The sequence below is a fragment of the Xiphias gladius genome, chromosome 23 (assembly GCF_016859285.1).
Source record: "Xiphias gladius isolate SHS-SW01 ecotype Sanya breed wild chromosome 23, ASM1685928v1, whole genome shotgun sequence".
In the NCBI taxonomy this organism is placed as follows: domain Eukaryota; kingdom Metazoa; phylum Chordata; class Actinopteri; order Istiophoriformes; family Xiphiidae; genus Xiphias; species Xiphias gladius.
Window position 1 is genome coordinate 6,397,686 of NC_053422.1, and position 18,928 is coordinate 6,416,613.

General features: G+C 39.9%; 1 protein-coding gene across 1 annotated transcript in view; it reads left to right on the forward strand.

Annotated features, from left to right (window-relative positions):
• Positions 1–18,928, forward strand: part of fstl5 (follistatin-like 5) — a 157,857-nt gene that overhangs the window by 130,529 nt on the left and 8,400 nt on the right. Inside the window, exons 11-15 of the mRNA XM_040120213.1 lie at positions 3,109–3,135; positions 3,356–3,474; positions 10,547–10,696; positions 15,551–15,658; positions 18,036–18,160. Of these exons, the coding sequence (XP_039976147.1) occupies positions 3,109–3,135; positions 3,356–3,474; positions 10,547–10,696; positions 15,551–15,658; positions 18,036–18,160 (529 nt within the window). The remainder of the gene's footprint in view (positions 1–3,108; positions 3,136–3,355; positions 3,475–10,546; positions 10,697–15,550; positions 15,659–18,035; positions 18,161–18,928) is intronic.

The following is an 18,928-nucleotide window of genomic DNA, read 5'->3' on the forward strand; positions in this document are numbered from 1 at the left end:
TAACTTAATCACACTGCACAGGTCAATATTTCCAAGAAACCTCTGGGAAAATCTCTGGAAAGAGCAGCAACAAACCTGCACACCCAAGGCAGTCATCTGAGTTACCTTTTGCATTTGCATCTACTCTGACCCAATTAGTCTACCTATATTATGCATTCACTGTCTTCTGCCATGCCACTATGGTGACCACCACAGGCTATTTGGCCCACCGTCACAGAGGCATGCTCTTGTAAACAAATTGAATTTATGTAACCTTGCTGACGGGTAGGAATGGCAGAGTCCAGGCTGGTTGGTAAGCATGGCGTTCCTGATAGTCGGAGCCCAGTGGAAACACAGTTATTACGGCCAGAAAGAGTGAACTCACCCCCTACAGTGGCAGCCAGCTTGTTTTGTTACATGGATGATGAAGTTGATGTATGGGCCCCTGGTATGCGCAAAACAGCCATGGTCTCTCTGCCAAGTGATGAATAGCATCAATACTGTGGGCTATTGGAAAAGACCGCAGTACACAAGATCTCATCTCAACTCCTCTTTTCCATTTTCTCCATTTTCTATTTTTGGCACATCTCAAATAAATTGTGTTGTTTTTCTTTTTGTTTTGTCCTTGCATTTCCTTCCTTGTCCCTCTATCTTTAGACCCCACTCGTTTTGTGCAACTTTTAATGAGCAAAAAGGTATGCAAGAGTGCACAGGAAACACTTGACGAAGCACTTTTGAAAGATTAAGGCTGACTAACAGCAAAGCAATGTCTAGTTGGCTTTGTCTCCTCCCTTTTACTTTCTCTGCATCTGTCCACCTGAGCAAGAGACAACAGGAATGAGCATTGCATTAGAGGCAAGATTAGAATCGGATGTGAATTGGGCTGGAGATTGGTTTGTAGACTGAAAATGCCTGAAAATGGAAGATGGGATGGAGCAGAGGGAAGACTGGGGGACAGATGAACAATGAGAGAGAAGGTCACAGTTAAAAAGCCAGTGTGAGAGGATAGTAGTGCTGCTGGTGGGTAGGAGGATAATACTGATAATACTGATTGCGTAGCAGAATTTGCTCTGATATTTGCATGGAAAGTAACTGTGCAATTGTTTGCAAAAGTCTGGGCACCTTTAGGCAAATTACATGTTTGTCGATTTTTGAAGTGAAGTTTAGGTACCCTACTAAGTCAGTGCGTAGGTCCCCCTCTTTGGCAGATATCATAGCTTGCAAACACTTTTTTTTAGCAGCTAAGAGTCCTTCTATTCTTAATTTAGAAGTTTCAACCACTCCTCCTGCAGATCACTTCAAGTTCTGACATAATTATAGGCTGTCTTGGACACACAGCATGTTTAAGATCTACCCACAGATCTTCAATGATGTTCAGGTCAGGGGACTGTGAGGGCCGTCCAAAAGCTTCAGCTTGTGTTTCTTTAAGTAGTTCACGGTGGATTTTGAGTTTTGCTTTAGATCAATGTCCTGTTGTAGAAGCCAGCCACTTTTCACTTTCTTCACTGACTGTATTACATTTTCATCCAGAATCTCCTAAAGCTAGCAATGCAAATGTGCTTGTGGAATCCATTCTTCCCTCTATTTGTGCAATGCCTCCAGTGCCATTGGTTCCTACACAACCCCAGAACAGAATATTTGCACCCCCATGCTTAACAGTTAGCAAGGCGTTCTTTACATCAAATGCTACTCCATTTTTCTCTCCAAACACACTTTTGGTTATTGTGGCCAAAGAGCTCAGTTTTAACGTCACCTGTGCACAGCACTTGTTTCCAAAACGACTCATACTCACAATACTTTCAAACACTTACTTTTCTAATGAAGTCAGCTAAACCATCCTTCAGGTCCTTTGCAGTCATACGGGAGTTTTGCTTCCACTTTTTTGCAAGCAGAAGTGCAGTTTTATCTCAAAGTTTTCTTTTTTCTTCCAGATCTTGTCGTGACTTTCACAGTGCCCCTTAGCTGCCATTTCTTAATGACATTTCAGTCAGAGGAAATTTCAAACTAAAGCGCTTTGATATCTTTTCATAGCCTTCCCTGCTTTGTAAGCATCAGTGAGCTTCATTTTCGTATCCACAGTCAGTAGCTTAGAGGAGCCCGTGTTTGTTGAGTTTTGAAGAGTCAGAGAATTTATCAGCTCTGGAATTGTCATCAGCTGACAACTCCTAATGAAATTTCTTGACCTGCCTTACGGGTCCTAACTAGTCAGTTAAGGCCTAACCAGTTAATGAAGTTCCCAGTGTTACAATTACGTTCCCAAACTTTTGCACATGCCACAATTATTTTTTTAATCAATTTTTTAATTTCAAGAAATAAAAATGAACATTGCCTTAACATTTGAAGAAAGGCTAATTTTAAGGTCTTTTTGTTGAAAGGTTTGTATTTACTTCTTTTCACTACAGGTGTGCCCAAACGCGTGGATAAAACTGTATAATGGCTCCAGATTTTTTTTCTTTCCACATCACTTATTTAGTCATATAATGGCATCTCTTCTCTGAGTGCTCAGTGGCTGCTTTGAAAGCCAGCTGGTCTGTGTGTTAGGTCGCCCATTAAAGCACTCAGGGTGTTATGTGGCTTTCATTCTGCACTTCATGTCATTAGTCAACTCTAAATGAATTTAACGAGAAATTACCTGTTATAAGAGCCAAAACTGGTTTTGCCACAGAAGGAGCAGCACACTAATCCTTCGTAATGACTTATGATAATCATCTGAGCCTGAAACCTGTGGACTACTCATGGGTGTCTAAGGCAACTTATCCATAAAACTCATATCGATGGATAATGATCTGATGTCTAAGATTTTATTCTTTAGACTTATTGCACATCTCTCCACATCAGCGTGCCTGGGTTGAAGTATCCAAAAATTGTGAATTGTTTTACAGCCCTTGTCGTTTGTTGACTGTACTCCATTTTCCAGTGTTTCGTATCAAACTATTTCCAAGCAGAGGACTCCATCGATTGCCTGTAGCACTAGGTGTCACAGAGACATTTTCCGTAAAACTTTCATGTGTTCTGATTTCCTCTTTGCCTTGATAGGGGTTGGTGTTTGGGTGTTAGCTCTCACAAAAGGGACCCTATTGATTCTTGCATTTATTTTCATCCGTGCTTTCCTCTTTTTCTCCCTCACAGTGGCAAACATTTTGTGGCGAGAAGAAGGTACGTCTAGACAGCTTCTGCTCCACTATAGCATTCATTAGACTGAGTTAATTGAATTTTTGTAATGGGGTTACTGAACTGTGATCAGAGGGATTAAATGATTTGATGCATTGGAAGTAGATAGCAGTGTTGTAGGCTTATTTCCGCTGCAAACGTTCACACTGTGTGGAGTCATGGGCTACTTAAGGTGTGTAACAGAGCTGTTTTTACTATCCCACAGGTCTTGGCATTGGCAACATGTTCTATGTGTTCTATGAAGATGGTATTAAAGTCATTCAACCTGTGGCATGTGAGATACAACGACACGTTAAGCCCAGTGAGAAGCTGCTGGCTCTTCAGGTGAGTGCTCAAGAAATTTTTTTTTAAATTTTTTGTTTGTTTTTTAAACAGTGACTCACTGGACTTTTCCTGGACCATCCCAGTCATCTGTGTGAGGAGGAGCATTTGGGCTTTATTGTTGGCATAGATAATCATTTACTATGTACATAAGGTTTAATGTGAAGATCCTTGTGTTAAGCATTTTCCCAGCTGTAAATTTCCTTTTGACCGTTTCCTTTTAATAATATTCTTAATGTTACTCAACATAGAAAATACTTTAGGTTTATGTTTCATTCATCAGTCTTGTTTCAGCTTAGCTTTGAGTGTGGTTTGGTTTTACAGCTGAATGTTTTTGTCAGGTTTTTGCAAATCATACGCTTTACAGTAGCTCCTGCTCAATTTTAGTGGTGTAGGCATCAGACTTTAAAGCTTTGTGATGAGATTTTTTTTTTATTTATTTTTTTTTTTACTCAAAATGCTGCATGACCCGGTGAAGAAAGTTCAACTTTGAGTAGCCTATGAGCCAAATATTTTTTCTAAGGAGTTGGTTTTAGCTAAAAAAAAATATTACACTTATATTTCTTAGGCGGTGGCCAGAAACACAACCTCAAATGAATGCTAATGTTTCTCCATATCCTCTGGATGTATACTGTAAATAAGCAGCTGTTTGCAAACACATTTGCCATAACAATTTTATAAGCTGAAAATGTGTCAGTGTTGTGTTTTTATATCTTTATTGCTGGTGATTCGACCAGAGTAGTTTTGCTCAACACATTTAGTACAGATTTTTATCAGGGCCAATCTGGATTCACGAATGACTTCTGAGATGTACTCTGGCAGCAACCACTACAAAGTTTATTCAAGGGTTGAGAAAAAGAATGAACCAGGTGACACGGAGCTATACAGTCAAACAACAACGAGCAATTTACAGCAAATAGATGCAGTACATCAGTGCAGATTTCAAGCTGCACTAGACCCATTCTTGATAAGGTGCTGTACAATTTTAAATGAAGTGAATATTAAAAGTAAGTATTGAAAGTTATAAAACAACAGCATTCTTGGCTCGGTCATTTGAAGAAGCAAAAGAAGTTTCGGCCACTCGCCCAACTCACATGGTATTTTATATTAATATTGTAAGAGATAACAGAGTAGTTCATGTTTGGCATCCAGGCTCTGGGTTTGTGACTGGGGAGTGACGATAAACACAACTCCACCTCAGAGCCTACAGGTGGATGCTGCAGTGGAGGTGAAACTAATTACTGTAGTAGCAGTGGTATCTAATGCAGGGAGCGACATCGCAGATGAACATGACTTTAAATAGATTCCCCTGTGCTCAAGGTGCCTCGGATATGTGCTACAGAGGGTGCAGTATGTCATGTTTGAGTCTAATAGCTCTACTTAAGTTGCCTGCCAGAACTGGCTCACTAGGTGAGGTGTAATAATTCAAGACATTATTTGAGTTATTCTGAAGTAATGTGAACTGTAGCTCCAGACATTCAAAACACATGCACATCATTCTTGACCAGGCACTGAGTCCAAAGAACTGCATGTCAAGGACTCACTTCAATGTGGAACGCTCGCTTTAAAAGCTCTATTTTGTTACATTAGAACATTATGTCAAATAACCAGATAGCGTAATAATAATAAAAAAAGAAATGTTACGGGAGTGTTCGGCGGTGTTGCAAGTCCTCTGCAGCCATAAATCAAAATCTTTGCATTCTCCACCATGTCATGAGAAATAGTAAAACATTTATGATGTAAATGTTTTACAATCAACTCCTGTGGGTGAATAGGAAAAGTTTGTGTTTCTGAATGGCAAAATGAGGTAGTATGTGACTGAAGAACACACTTGAACAGTCCTGTTGTCTGACCTAGTAACACCTACTGAAATCAATCATTAGAAGTCAGTATAGTTTATACTGGGATTTAGCTGAGATTCTAATTGAGATGCAGCTGAGCAGTTAAAGCTTCGGTGTCCTGCTCCAGAAAAGGTTTTGCTGTTGCGCATATAAATTTAAACGACACTGGCAAAATCGCCGTGACATCAGCTTAGATATGAGTGCACACAGATACGATTTGCACCCACATTTATACTGTATGTGCTCAAGCACGTGCATGACAAATAGTGACAGGTCCATGAGAAATGTAGGGCTGAAAATTGACAAAGTAATCACATTATAATAACATTTCTGTCGTTATAATGTGGTATTTCTGAAAAATGCTTATATTCATAGTACGTGATTTTTTAGTTTTCAGATAAACTGAATAATTAAATGTTCCTTAATGGGTTGAGAAACTGTTTTTTTTTTTAAACATGGTTTTAATTGGACAGCAATGATAGAGAACATGAAGAAAAATAATAATTTTAACAGGGCAAAATAAAAAAAAACAGGGCAGTATAACATAAATAGTATAAATAGTGTTTAGTCAATTTTATCAAGTGTTTCACTTTAAACCTGCTTTTTTGGGGGGAGAGGCAGCTACTTGGGCACAACACACAAACTGTAAACAACACATAGACCTATCATCGCTTTATAAAGTTACTGTAGCAAGCATGTAGAAAACATCTTTACGCAGAAAACAGTTGCCTATTTACAAATTCACCAATTGTCATTAGCGTTGTGTGTGTTGAATCATGTTTCCACGGGTCCGGTATTCACTCTCCTTTTAGCTCTTTTAGTCTCCACAAACTCCTTAAGTAAATATTTGGCACTTTAGCTGCCAACTGCTCAACTATGTTCACCGGCTAGTTGCTAACTTTGTCTGTCTGCTAGTTAGTGCTGGGCAGGTAGTGTACAGTAGTTTTATCTGAGCTTTTGTGCTAAAAACCGTGAAGTTCTGGGCTGTAAAACCAAGACAAGAAGCTGAAATGCTCCAGGGAGCTGAGTGGAATCTGTTGGTCGATACTATGAGCAACACCTTTCATTGTTACCAAGTCATTTTTTTTTTTCCTTTGTTATTATAAAAATGTTGATCGGGGCAGCTCTTTGGTGGTTTCTGAGAGTCATACGTGTTCTTCTGATCAGTACTGCTCCACAGAAAGACCAAAGTACGCAGGGGCAATCTTAAAGCCAGCCTGTTTGATGTAATTCATTGACAGACCACATGCAGTCAGTGGGGGTTTCACCTCTCTGTGGAGTCTTTACACCCAGCCTCCCTCACTGAATCACCGTTTATCACTGAGGCTCTCAAGCAGCAAAATATTCAAAGCGGCTCACTGATAGATATCCGTTAGATTTACATGTGTTCTTGAATCGACGCTTTCCTCTGAGCTGCTTTTCATCCAGGAGCTCCGTGCTGATTGGATGGCTGTTATACATAAAGCGATGCTATGAATGCACAACAATCAGCCAAGCGTTCCTCTGAGAGGTGTTTGTATTAGGATATCAATCACTGCGAGCGCTGTGATGCCAGTTCCAGTGCTAACTTGGGGGATTGCTGTGTGAACACACGAGGCCACTCCCAGCATGGCACTCAAATCTTCTCCGTCGCAAAACAGCATTGATTGATTCGTTCATGGTAATTGCACAGCCAATCCATTATCCTTAACTACTACATAGTGTTTTACTGTGATGCACACAATATTCAGGAAAACACTGTGATGTACAAGGAGTATCTATTTTGCTTGCCTCTGCAGCAGAGGTAAATCCGAAAATCATGTTGTGTACCTAAAGGGACATAAACAGCAGCTCATTTGCACTTCCTCTCAACATCTCACTTCACTTTCTATCACCGGATGCTCTTAGTTTTTACAAGAGACTTTTTTGTTTACTTTAAACTGCGATGATCAACAAGTTGCTACAACAGAAAATACAACTTTTGGATGCATGATAAAAATTTGGGTGAAAGTCTGTAAATGATGAGCCTCGTGTGTGGGATGTACTTTGTTTCATTTCTGATGAATCTGTCTCAAAGTGTGATATTATGTGCAGAGACTTTAATTCCAGCTTTTCATTTCTACCGTATGAAAAACTGCACAAAATGTTGAAATATTCTGAAATAAGCATTTCATCATACTGTAAGTTTGGATTGAGATCTTGAAACACCTTGAGAGAGCAGAAGTGTGTGTGCTGCTACTTTTCCGTAAAGTTTCTCTTTTTTACACTTTGGATGTTGCTGCTTCAGTGTTTTCTGCAGTTTCCTCCCCACAGAAGGCTGCTGTTGTGTCACAGATACATACAGTGGCATCGAAAAGTTTGGACACGCCTGGTCAAAGTTTCTGTTACCGTGAATAGTTAAGTGAGTAGAAGATGACCTGATTGCCAAAAGACATAAAGCTGAAAGTGAAACATTCTTTTCAACATTTTAAGCAAGATTACTGTATTATTTTTGTTGTCTACAATTTTACAGTGAAAAAAAGGAAAGGAGCACCAAACAAGAGTTGGGCAACCCAAGAGATTTGAGCTCTCAGATAACTTTTACCAAGGTCTCAGATCTTAATTAGCTTGTTAGGGCTATGGCTTGTTGACAATAATCGTTAGGGAGGCCAAGTGATGCAAATTTAAAAGCTTTAAAAATACTCTGACTCCCCAAACCTTATCCAAACAATCAGCAGCCATGGGCTCCTCTAATCAGCTGCCTAGCACTCTGAATGAAAATAATTGATGCCCAAAAAGCAGGAGAGGGATATAAAAACATAGCCAAGCGTTTTCAGGTAGCCATTTCCTCTGCTTGTAATGTAATTAAGAAACAGCAGTTAACAGGAACGATGGAGGTCAAGCAGAGGTCTTGAAGACCAACAACACTTTCCAAGAGAACTGCCTTTTGGGATTGCTAGAAAGGCCAATCAAAATCCCCGTTTGACTGCAAAAGACCTTCAGGAAGACTTGGCAGACTCTGGAGTGGTGATGCACTGGTCTACTGTGTGGCAACACCTGCACAAATATGACCTTCATGGAAGAGTCATCAGAAGAAAACCTTTCATGGGTCCTCACCACAAAATTCAGCGTCAGAAGTTTGTAAAGTAACATCTAAACAAACCTGAAGCATTTTGGTAACATGTCCTGTGGACTGATGAAGTTAAAATAGAACATTTTTGCCACAATGAGCAATGGTATGTTTGGAGAAAAAAGTGTAAAGAAGTTCATGTAAAGAACACCTCTAGAACTATAAAGCACAGGGGTGGCTCGATCATGCTTTGGGCTTGTGTTGCAGCCAGTGGCTCGGGCAACATTTCATACCAAGCAACACCAGCAAATTCTGGAAGAAAACATCACACCATCTGTAAAAAAGCTGTAGATGAAAAGAGGATGTCTTCTACAAGAGGATAATGAGCCTAAACACACCTCAGGACGCACAAGCTGAGGGTTTTGCCACGGCCTTCACTGTCCCCTGACCAAAAAATCATCGAAAATCTGTGGACAGACCTCAAAAGAGTAGTGCCTGCAAGACGGCCCAAAAATCTCACAGAACTAGAAGGAAGAATGGGCAAAAATCTCTCAAACAAGAACTGAAAGACTCTTAGCTGGCTACAAAAGCTACACAGGGTTTACAAGCTGTGATACTTGCCAAAGGGTCTCTTACTAAGTACTAAGCACCATGCAGGGTGCCAAACTCTTGTTTCTGGCCCTTTTCCTTTTTTGTTACTTCGAAACTGTAAAAGATGGAAATAAAAAAGTAATCTTGCTTAAAATATTAAAGGAATGTTTCATCTTTAACTTTATGCCTTTTGGAGATCAGTTCATCTTCTACTCACTTAACTATTCACAGTAACAGAACTTTTGATCAAGGGTGCCCAAACTTTTTCATGCCACTGTATATTAACATTACAAATCATCCAGTGGCTTAACTGGGGAATATCAGAACCCTCATATTTCGCAACAGGGCTGTTTAAATGTCATCATCCACAGTCACAACTGTAAAGAGTCGAACCCCTTTTTAAAGAATATTTCGCAGTGGTATTTTTTACAGTATCTGTATTAAGAGATACAGTATTGTATTCTATCTGGCACAGTTCCAGTGCTGCTGTTGTCACATGCAGTAAGGATTTTAGTGAATCCATGAAAAATGTATTCTTTTCTGTATCGGGAGAGTGTAGGCATTTCCATAATAAAGGGGAAAAAGACACATCTGCACTTTTTAGAAACTGTCAGCTACTATGTAAATCGCATATATGATATGCACCCACACACATACAGACATATGCAACACACATAAACACAGGGAGGATTACAGCCGCCTCCATTCACACCCTCAGCTGGGCATCAGATGTTCGATTTGTCACATCTTAAAAGGTGCAATAAGTAAGATTTTACAGCCATGTAACACAAAATGACCATAGTGTGGATCTGCAGGGGTTTCATAGGGTTTAATACCAATGAGTCAACGATTACTTCATGTTACCTCATGTCTGGCTTTTAAAACTGACTTCTCCAACCTGTTTTGGATCAAAAACAGACGGTGCTACAACTGGACACTGAAAGAATTAAAAACCCTGTTATGACGTCAAAAATGCCAAGGCATTGCTTTAGAATACCCAAATTAACCGATCCTGTGCATAGTTCACCGAGGTTTCATACCTAACCTAATGTCCTACTGATTAAGAGAAGTTTGCCTGTGGGAAGGCAACCTCCATGGACTGCCTCTGCGGTTGTAAATATGGGAGAAAGTGTTTATCCCACCATGCCTGAGCCCCCTTCATTCATCCTTACTGGCCAGCACCTCCCTAAATCATCCTACAGAGTCTGGCACAGACAACTGGGCACAGCCTGGAGGCTTGGAGGGCGGGGAAGGGGGCGAAAGGGAGGAGAGCTCCAGAGACAGAAGGCTGGTTAAGGTTCTCGGTGGCCAGGAAGGCGAGCGCTGCCAGAAATGGAAGCTAAACAGCCGCGGATTGTCTGAAGGCTTTGTTCTGTGGATTATATGTGGACAAATGGGAGCGATTACACTGATTTTGCAGAAGCTCACAAAGCTCATTTATATAAGTTGCCAAGATAACACGACTCACATTAGCATAGGTGATAAGACTGCAAATAGTAAACAACACAGAATAACGACTGGATGAAGATAATTGTTTTTTAATGATCCGTATTTCCTTGTGATATGATAAACAATTACTTAACGGTGTATGTTTATGTGCTTTTGTTTTTTCCAGGAGGAGGTGTGCCCCACCTCACCAGGAGAGGCTGTCCAGAGGTGTGTGTGGTCATCAGCGGTCAACATCAAGGACAAGTTTATTTATGTGACACAGCCAACCTTGGATCGAGTGCTCATAGTTGACATCCAGTCCCAGAAAGCTGTCCAGGTAATCTTCAGGCTAAATTGGAAAACCAGGTTCATGTCCATTTTGCCAACAACACTTACAACAAAATATGACAGAGAGTATCTGCGATAGGAGTTAACAAGTTTTACACAGAGCATGCAAAAAAAGAAAGAAAAAAAAAATCTTTCCTGTTTGTGCCTTTGTAAAAGTGAAGGTTCTCTCTCACAATACTAAAAATTGTCCTCCATCTGTGCCAACAAACCTTAAGGTTGCAAGACACAAGAGAGTTTCTTTCCCTTCTCTGTGACTTATTTTGTCAAAGTGTTAAAAAAAAAAAAAACCCAAATGTTCCTACACTGATTTGAAGGCAACATATTTCACAAGAACCTTCAATAAATCACTACTTCATATGGGTATTTTTTGTGATTGATTTTGTTGAATGAAGGTCACATTTTTTCCATCAAATCATCTCCTTCGACTCAGGATTCAGTTTGACACAGTACATTGTCCTTCATCCCGAAACACAACTATTTCAAAGCCTAGGACTACATGTTCCAGCTTTTACCCAAATTGTGTGTGAACTTTATCCAGGCTTTTTTGGAAACAGCTAGTATTCAAGATATGTCCGGACTTAAAATATTCTACTTGAGTAATAATTTAGCAGGATACTAATACACGATATGCTCACCAACCCTGGTGAGCTTCAGATGTAGGCGGGAGGCTGCATAACTGGCACTTCATATGTCAGTATTGTGAGCGATCGTGTACACTTTAATTCTCTCTCGCTACTTGCTATCTTCAGCCTATCAGAGGCATGTTCAGATATTGTTCAAAGCCAATGATTGACCAATTCAACGCAGACTGACACCTACTGCGTGTGGACACCGTACGTCTACTTTTGAGCATATATCTGACCAGTTTTATAATATGACTTGCAGTGTGAAACACTGGAAGAAAATCAGAGACTTTCTTCTCCAGCCAAACATCGACCGCTATTTACGCTGAGGTGCTGATTAAATCTTTTCTCCCACAATGCATCGGGATCCTGTTACTGTGGTCAGAATGTGTTCATATTTGTTTAATTATTGGTTCATAACAATATGATATCGTAACATAAGTTGTCGTGAGCGGCCGTTCAGAGTCACAGTCAAGACTCATTCGGTTATGACACATTGCATTTTTCCTTTACTTGGGTTTATTGTTGTGTAAGAAGTTGATAATTCAACATTATATTATGAATAAAACATAGTTGGGTGAAAAAGTATTATTTAGTTAATATTTGTTAATTAGCTTCCTGACCAACACATCAAAAATCAGTTGCTTTAGTGATTGTCCGTGGCAACTGCAAATAATGTTAACTTAAGTTATTAATAGTAGCCTGCATCGTCATACTGATGCGTTAGCATCAGCAATCTTGCAATTTTTCAACCATAGACACATTAAGTTAATGTACTGCTGCGACACACAGTAAGCTAGTTGAGCTATGCTAGTTAACCCCGTAGGTAACCTTGCATCAGAGATGGTCTTTTTTTAATCCACTTCTGCAGGCGGATGTTGTGTTGTCACGTCATGTGACCGCCTCATAAGTGTAGAGGTGTGTTCCCAGCTTTGAGAAATGTATAGTAGGCTGTGTGAACTGTTCAGGGCCAAGACTTTTGCCAGTATATTGAGTTTACTACAGCTGACAATAATAACTGGAAGTTAAAAGACAAAACCGTTAATGGAACAAACTTAAAAATGGGTCGGCCACATAAGGCTAATAGATTTTGCACATTGCTGACATGACAACAGAGCAACAGTAACTCAGGAGGGGCTTTGAACCAACTGGTTGCTTAGTAATGGGTCTAAGACATGGCTGCGTGATGTAAACATGGCATACTTTAGACTCTAGAGAGATCTGTCAGCCATTTATAATTAAACGGTCAATTTAAAACAACTGCGAGACTGCAATCCAAAACTGTTGCCGGTGTCCGAAATCACTGCCTTGTTCACTCACTCACTACTTGCTATATAACACACACTTGGACACTTGCTTTTATTTTTTCTTCTATTCTTGCGCTATCACTGACAGCCGCACAACTATAATTTCCGCATCTATAAAATGTGTCCATTGAAAAATCGATGTTGACAAAATGTGTAGCAGGCTGCAAAAGGGCTGCAAAGTCATGAATTTGTTCATTGGCACTTTGTACGTGGTTTTGTAGACAACGAAACAAGAATAAAAAAAGTCTTATTAGACAATAAAATAAAAACCTTACATGAACTAAAGAGCAATGAACAGACCCAGAACAAGGGGAAAAAAATGGTTTAGGATTGGTTCTCCTGTGGCAAAATAACCGGATTCACTAAACTCCGACGCTAACTGATATAATCTCTCCACGCTTTGTTTTTGTAGTATACAGTAATGAAATGAAAATATATCAGAAAATATTGAGGTACCAGGCCTCTCATTTGTAGCCTGCCAGTTAAAGTGACTAATTATATCAGCTGTAACTAATTATCATTTCGTCTGTAAAAGCTAAAATGAAACGTGACGTATCTGCCTAAAGTGATCTCTATAAGTAAGTGTCTATATTTCAACCAGAGACTGTTTGTGAAGGAAAAGAAAAGTACCTCTCAGTAACATTGCTCAATGATTAGTAAACAGCATGTTTTTGTAGCCCAACAAGACTAACCGACTCCACTGGTGAATTGGTCCAGCGCAGCTCCCAGTACAACTTTCAGTCATATCAATATTTCCAGCTTATAAACGAAATACTTCCGAATCAGCTCCTCCAGTGTTTGCAGCAGGCGTCTTGCGACGTAACTAAGGTGTAAGATACATTTAATCAACATGTCATTTCTTCCGCTGCTCCTTTAATTTTCAGGTTGTTGCCACAGGTTGTGAACATCAATCAGGCTGCCATTCAAAACGCTCTCTGGTTTGTCAACCAACAAACGCTGATTACAGATCTCAATTGATTTTTGGATATTTAATTTGTAATTTTAGTTACTTGTGAATGTTGCAAGCTAAACCTTATTACGTTTGATAAAGGGATTCGGAGAGAATTCAGATTCAATAAATCATGTCAAACCCCAGCGCGGCAACAGATTACAGGACTTTGTCATATTTAGTTCCACCTGTGCTGGATTTTTTTCTACATGACAAAGTCTTTTAGGCTTCTCACTTGTCTAAAAGCGTTGCCTCACCCCTGCTGCGTTCCACATGAACCCGCGATCTGAAGTGCTGCTTTCTCAGCTTTGAGATCCGCTCTTTCACCTTCTTTTCAACTGCTACACTCTGACCTGATCCATTTCATACATACTGCTACTGTCAAGATTTACACTTAACCTCCACATTTGTGTGGTGACTGAGTAACCCGTAGACCCACCTTTTCATGGATACAGTAACCTGGCAACTTCTCATAGATATTGTTACATGGCAACCCCTGCAGCCTTCTTCACAGATGGTCTAAGAGGCGATCCCGCAAATACTCTGCCACCTCGCAGCACCGTTTGCTTTCCTGAGGGAATTTTTATTTTTGAGAGGCGGGCTCGGGAGAATGGCAATATTCCTTCATAACAACATTCAGCACATTTCTCGTGAGCAGCATTCAGTTAAATCTTCGGTGTCACTGGGTTTTTGGGTGTGCCAGGTCGATCCAGGGTGGCTCGGATCCCTGCAGATGTTTCTGACACCATGATGGCTGTTTACAGCTTGCGAGCCTCTCAGGGATCTGCCAGTAAGCAGGTTGTTGTCCCAGACACTGTCACAAACTCATTATTCAGTCGCCTGGAGGTTCAGCTTCCTTGTATTATATTAGCAGTTGATAATTAACCACCTGAACCCATCTCTCGTCTCGAATAGCGAGAGACATGAGTTTTGGTTCTGGTTTCCCTGGTTTACATTTTCTCATTTAAATATTAATATGATTGACATGCATAAAGTAATATTAATGAGCAAACTGAATTTTGAAATTTGTATCCAATTAAATTTACACTTAAGACTTTGTAATTAGAATACTGTATGCAAAGTGCTCGCAGAGAAATGTTTGTAGCCGCTGTATGTTTTTTTTTTTTCCCTGCTTCATCCGACAGATCTGCAGTCGTGGTTGAAGTTACAAGAGCATATTGGATGAGGATCTTGATAATCTTCCTCAGCCAGAAAGAAGTTGTTAGTCAAGAGAAAAAGAACAACATGAACACCTGTTTTCTCCAATGACTACATGCTCAGAGATTAGTTAGGATTCAACGGATATTCTCATCTTTTTTGCAATAACCCTCTCAGGAGCTGTTCGCTCTCTCAGAGAAACAATATATATTTGTCCTAGGTAAACGATACTATTTAGGCTCCATACTAAAACAAATACTCTAAAAAGTAAGTTGCAGTCAAAGGAAATTGTGGGACTACAAGGTTGCAATAATCTTGAAAAAAGATGATTGCTTTCTCTTGCTGTTGCTGAGAGTGAAACGACTGAATGCCCCCCCCCCATACTTTCCCTATTCCCTTTGAACTGCCTGTCTGTCTGCATTCAGGTGGACATAATGCACAAGGAGCGCTTTTCTGTCACATACAACTCATCAATTGTTCTGACTTGGAATACTGCTGCCGAAGACTAAAAGCAATTACTTCAGTGTGGTAAAGCAATTGCATCTGTCACCACTTGATTTGAAATGCAGCTCGACACCAGAAACATCTTTATACATAAAAAGCACACCTCCAGTCTGCCTTCTGAAAAGACTTGATCCTGTCAACTCCCGATGCATTAGTGTGCAGGAGAACTTTTCAAAAACATTACCACGGCACTGCACATGGGGCCTCTTCAAAAGCAAACTCCAGGTTTTCTTTGAATTGTTATTCTGTGGCCCTGCTGTCTTTAAAGGCTCAGTTTGGTTTGGCTGTGTGTCCCCCTCCAGACGGTCAGCACTGACCCTTATCCTGTGAAGCTCCACTATGATAAATCTCACGACCAGGTGTGGCTGCTCAGCTGGGGAGACATGGAGAAGAACTTCCCTACTCTGCAGGTAAATCCACAATTCACACGTCATTATTCCTCGTGAAACAGTAGAAAGGCAGAAAATGTGACACGCTAGCGCAGAGATGAAGACATTCAAGGGACAGTAGGCAATGTCGGGATTTGATCCAAGGTTAGTAAAGGGGTAGCACATGTACTTTTGTCCTGTTGATGTCAGGTCAACTTAACAATTATTCTGTGTATTCCGTTTTCTTCATTTCTAAAATGACCAAAAACGCCCCTCACAATTCCCAGAGCCCAAAGTGACTACTCCAGTGGACTGTTCCACCAACCGTCCGGAATCCAAAGAAATTCCGTTTACACTTACAAAAGCAGAAAAAAAACTCACATCTAAAGAGCTGGTACCAGCAAATGTTTGGGTAGTTGTGGTTGACAAGGGACTCAAATGATTAACTCTTTATCAAAATAGTGACGGATCACCGACCGGCTGCTTCAACTTTAGATCACATTGCCGTCAATATAAGGAGAGGGCTGGGAAAAAGGTTGCGAGTCTCCTGGTGCTAATTATAATAAATCACCATGTGTGAACATAACAACAACAAATTAAGCAACTTCTGCTGAATTCTGTTGATAGGTTGTCTCTTTCTTTAGCAACACACATACAGTATATTATAAACTTATTATCACCATCTTAGCAGGGCGACACTACAAATGATTAAATGTGAATTCCTGCATCTTGACGTGTTCCTCCCCTTTTTCCGATATGGCATGGATGTGGTATTAATCACCGCGTTTGTCTTGCCTGATGAGGGTAATTAATAGTCACTTACAGTGCAACTATTTGGACAGTGACACATTTTCAATTGTTTTGACTCTGGCCTCCAAGCACGGTGGGATTGAAATAAAAACAATGACTAAAAGTTGCTGACTTTCAGCTTTAATTTGAGGATAGTCACATCTATAATCCAATCAATACTAGATGTTTGAGGCCAGTACAAACAGAGATATGAGGGTGGAAAAATCAGCCAATAGCAATTTTTAGAATAAATACATAACAAACATTTTTGATAAAGAGCCCTTAAATGTTTTATTTATAAGACTTGTGACCGGGATATGGACTCAGAGGGACACTTTAAAGTTAACAAAAAAATTGACAGTGCTCTCTGGTGGGAAACACTCCGGTACACTGTACGCATTGGCAACAATGTTTATGAATTATCACTAACATATTTTGGTGTACTGCAATTACACCTTACTGTTTGATAGTTACTTTGTTTATTAACCTAACTATCAGAAACACAAATTAAAGCTAAAACAAATAGTTGATTCATCGATTAGTCACTTGCCAGAAAAAAAAAAAAAACAGCAACTAATCTTACAATCAAATAATCATTTCAGTCATTTTTTAAGCAAAAAAGCCTGAAAATTACTTAGTTTCAACTTCAAATTTGTGAGTACTTTCTGCTTTTCTTTCTCTTTTGTTATACTTAATTGAAGATTTTCTAGGTTTTGGACTGTTGCTGAGACAAAATAAGACATTTGAAACATAATCAGCAGAGAAATCAATGATAAAATTAGTCATTAGCTGCAACTAACTTTGTTGCAAGTAACTTAACAAATCAAATCAAAAAATTAGGTCCAAACCATCGTTCCATAAACAGTGCACACATACTGGTACAGATATATGAGCAGCAAGCAGATATATCGGCATGGCCAATTTATTGGTCTAACTCTTGTCACATCCTTGTTCAGGCTGAAGCTGAAAGCCAGAACTTAAATGTCAGACACTTTCTCCATTTCGGATCCAGTGTGCTGGAGCACAGAACCAAAACAGCAAAAATTGTCCAGAAACTTACAGATTACACTGTATTTCTCTATGACACATATGCTAAGATAGTGCTATAAATATAATAATAATAATAATAATAATAATAATAATAGCTATAAATAGATTACATAATTTTTTTAATTATTATTTTTCTATCTTCTTGAGTGGTTTTCCTTGAAAACCCTGCTTGTCATCGCCTGCACAAAAATTCATAAAAACAAGGTTTGGTCTGTGCCAATTTGCTTTGTGCATTGTGGCTTACTGAAAACACCAACCCCGCCTACACATATGCACATATCTGCACGCTTCCATGCATGTACAAGTATTATTTAGACATCGGTGAAAACAGCACACATCACCTCCCACTGACAGCAACATATTAAGTGATTTACTCGAGTGGACGCTGCTTTAATGGAATGAAACTCTTACTAAAAATGAAAATTAAAAATGTGTTAATTGTACAAATATGATTATCTGCTGGTTGTGAGCTACAAATAAGCGTGAGCCATCGACTTAAATGAGTAGAAACCAGCAGCACAGAGCGTATTCATCAGACTCATGTTAAACACCCACCACCTCCTCTGTTGGTGTTCATCAGGTGATCAATCAGGCCAGTGTACGAGTCTCCCACCACACTGTTCACACACAGCCGGTCGGCAGGCGCTTCGACAGAGTGGACGACTTCTTCATTCCCGCCTCCAGCCTCATCATTAATCACATCAGGTATGTTCTGTTTGATCCACGAGCACTCCTAATGCAAATTGATTTGCAAATTAAATTCACCCCATTGGCATTTGATTCCCTTTTTTCTCTAAGACTCAATGCTACGATAATGATGTGGATGGGCATTTTGTTTGGGAGCGAGTGTGTACCTGTCTCCTTAATGGAGGTGTTGGGAGGAAGGTCCAGGGTTCATACACGGCCTCTCACCTGAAATGGTTCTTACAATAAGCCCTTCTTTGAATGAGCTATATTGAATGAACAGTTTATATCTGAACGATATGAATCCTAAAGCCCCAAAGCCAGTTAACAGCAGCAGATAATTTTTTAATCACTAAAAGTTCAGTGCTCTGAAACTAACTGTGGCAGGAGGGCCAAGCGGTTTAAATGATGAACACTGAGCGCAACAGAAACATTTCCTTGATGAGGAAATTAGAAGCCTGTAGCATACTGTCAATAACTTACATGTCTTGGCAGTGTGTTAACAACCAATCATATCACACAAACAAAGCTATGTCTAACCAGTGAGATGGCTGTCTTTGGGGGTGACCAGCCCACTTCCCAAACTAGGCACAGCTGGCTTGGCTGAGTTAGCTATACACACCATATGCTGTCGCTTAGGTATCAAAAGTGGAATGATCAGGATGAAAGAGGTAAGCTCTCCCCCCTCTGATGAAATTTTTTTTTTTTGTCGGCACAGAAATCAGCAACCTTAAACGTAAAGCAGCCGTTGTGGATAAATGAGGTAACATGATGCTGCTGGCAGTGTGG